The sequence below is a fragment of the Nannospalax galili genome, unplaced genomic scaffold, assembly GCF_000622305.1.
Source record: "Nannospalax galili isolate Female #2095 unplaced genomic scaffold, S.galili_v1.0 scaffold3973, whole genome shotgun sequence".
Classification (NCBI taxonomy): Eukaryota; Metazoa; Chordata; class Mammalia; order Rodentia; family Spalacidae; genus Nannospalax; species Nannospalax galili.
In genome coordinates, this window is record NW_008333428.1 from 1 (window position 1) to 2,558 (window position 2,558).

General features: G+C 50.2%; 1 protein-coding gene across 2 annotated transcripts; it reads left to right on the forward strand.

The window, feature by feature from the left end:
- Positions 1–454: 454 nt before the first annotated feature.
- Positions 455–1,656, forward strand: LOC103730100 (phospholipid transfer protein-like). Of its 2 annotated transcripts, none has more exons than XM_008828281.1 (2): positions 455–974; positions 1,050–1,656. In XM_008828281.1, the coding sequence occupies exons 1-2, from the start codon at positions 711–713 to the stop codon at positions 1,185–1,187; spliced, it is 402 nt and encodes a 133-aa protein (XP_008826503.1). In that variant the 5' UTR covers positions 455–710; the 3' UTR covers positions 1,188–1,656. The 2 variants fall into 2 exon arrangements, with proteins under 2 accessions (XP_008826503.1, XP_008826504.1); XM_008828282.2 differs by having other exon boundaries at positions 457–974; positions 1,063–1,656.
- Positions 1,657–2,558: the final 902 nt, after the last annotated feature.

Sequence of the window (2,558 nt, forward strand, 5' to 3'; positions counted from 1 at the left end):
TGGTGGCCCACACCTTTAGTCCCAGCACTCAGGAGGCAGAGGCAGGTGGATTTCTGTGTTTGTGGCCAACCTGGTCGAGAGAGAGAGAGAGAGAGAGAGAGAGAGAGAGAGAGAGAGAATCCTGTAGAGCAGGACTCAGTCCTCAGCACACAGGTGCCCCAACTGTGTTTAAGGATGAGGCAAAGACTTGGTCATAGAAGTGATGTCTCTTGCCTGAGAGCTGGTATGTGGCTACTTTTGCTTCTCCCAGTGCTGGGTAGCAAAGTATGGAGCTTGAATGTCTGAAGTTCAAATCCTGACCCTGCCAAGGCCCTCAGGCAAGTGTCTTCACCTGTCTCCTGGTTTCCTGATATGTAAGTGGAAATAACAGAGTAAGAACACACACCTCAGCCAGGCATGGTGGCACACACTTGTAGTCAGTCTCAGCACTCAGGAGGCAGAGGCAAGGCCCATCATGCAAGAGGCTGAGGCAGGATTGTCATGAATTTGAGACCAGGGATGGGAGAAGGTTGAAAGTCTACCTAGCCCCAAATGGCCATTATGAATATGTAAAAACAGTGGCTGTGATCACTGCTGCCCAGTGTTCAAGGCCACTCCGACTCCTCTTTTCCTGGTCCTCCCACCACACTCCTGATGCCCTCATTTCCTTGTATGTCTTTTGAGAGATGAGTCTGTGAACCTCACCAGAGCAGCCATGGGGTCCAGTTCCCATGGTCCCTGACTGCACCTACCACAGCCCACAGCGTCAGGAGACAGTGCAGTCTGCCTTGACTCTGACATTGGGTTCCCAATCTCAGGGAGCATTCTACCCGCTGGGCGAGGGGAACTGGAGCCTCCTCAACAGGGCAGTGGAGCCCCAGCTGCAGGAGGAGGAGCGGATGGTGTATGTGGGCTTCTCTGAGTTCTTCTTTGACTCTGCCATGGAGAGCTATTTCCGGGCCGGGGCCCTGCAGCTGACGCTGGTGGGGGACAAGGTATGCCAGGCCTGGTCTGAGGGTAGGGAAGAGGGTCCCATGATGGAGTTTCCAACACCCCTGTCTTACTCCCAGTTACCCTGTTCAGGTGCCACAGGATCTGGACATGCTGTTGAGGGCCACCTACTTTGGGAGCATCATTCTCCTGGTGAGTATTGGCTAGAGGTGGGGTTGTGGCCAGGGCTGGGGGTCACCCCACCTACACAACAGTGAGGCAATAGGTGGCGGTCTCTTGTGGCCATCGAGGAGACAGAAGGCTGGCCTCTTGTCTATGCCAAGTTTCTTTACCTTGCCAAGGCTATTTCCCACTCTGTGAAGGAGGATTGCCTCTTCCTGCCCTGTCTCCTTCACAGAGCAGCCATGAGGTTGGGAGAGATTCCAAGCCTTCCAAGTATAGGGGCCTTTGGAATGATTAGTATACTTTTACTTATCTTTATTTAATGGGAGAGGAAAGAAGGAATAAAGCATTTAAAAACAGGAGACGAGGGACATAGCTTAGTTGGTAGAGTACTTGCTTACTACATATGGAGCCCTGGGTTTCATTCCCAGGACTGTGGGAATGTGACTCAGACCAATAATCCAACACTTGGTTGGGAGAATCAGGAGAATCAAGAATTCATGGACATCCTCAGCTACATAGACAATTTGAGGCCAGCCTGGGATTTTAGTTGGTGTTTTTGAGACAGGGTTTCCCTGTAGCCCCAGCTGGCCTGGAACTCACTACGTAGACCAGGCTGGCCTTGAACTCACAGAAATTCGCCTACCTCTGCCTCCCAAGTGTGGGATTAAAGGCCTGTACCACCACGCCTGGCCCTGGTTTTTTGTTTTTTGTTTTTTAGAGAAAAAATCTTACTATGTAGCCTTAGCTGGCCTGGAACTTGCAACACAGACCAGGCAGGCTTCAGTCTCACAGAGAGGCCCCTGCCTCTGCCTCTAGAGTACTGGGATTAAAGGTGTGTGACAAAACACCCAGCTATACCTAGCTTTTTGCAATATTTTTTGGTTCCTAAGAATGACCAGAATAGTCCTAGATGTAGGGAAAAGATACTTCCATTTGGCAGGTATATATATAGAAAAAAATATGACTATATATATTAGGATTCCTCCTTTCAACACACTGGTTCTATTAATAAAAGATTTAGTTGTAGCTTTGAGGACAAAATTTTACCCTCTGAGCATTTGTGACCTCATAGTGGCTGAGAAACCCTTGAGGTCTAGAGCCCCTTCCCTGGGGGCAAGAGTCAAAGCTGACTTCTCAAATTGTTCCAGAGGAGGTAGTCCTCGGGGTCAAGGCAGGAAGTCAGCTACAAGCTCAGGAAGGCTTGCAAGAGCTCCAGGCCCAGCCAGCACCACAGATGATTACCACTCTGGGTCTTCTGTTGTATCTATCCATCCTTCTCCTCTGCTTCTTTCTTCTCATCTGTTACTTCATCCATCTGAAGGAATAAGCTTAGGCTCCTGAGGTCTGGGAATGAAGCCTGACAGAGGCTTTGGCCAGTCCAGCCCTCCAGGGCCACTCAGCTGTTCCTAAATTGCCCAAGGAAGAGCTCAAGTTGGGGAGATTGTGTACTATGCAAGCCACAG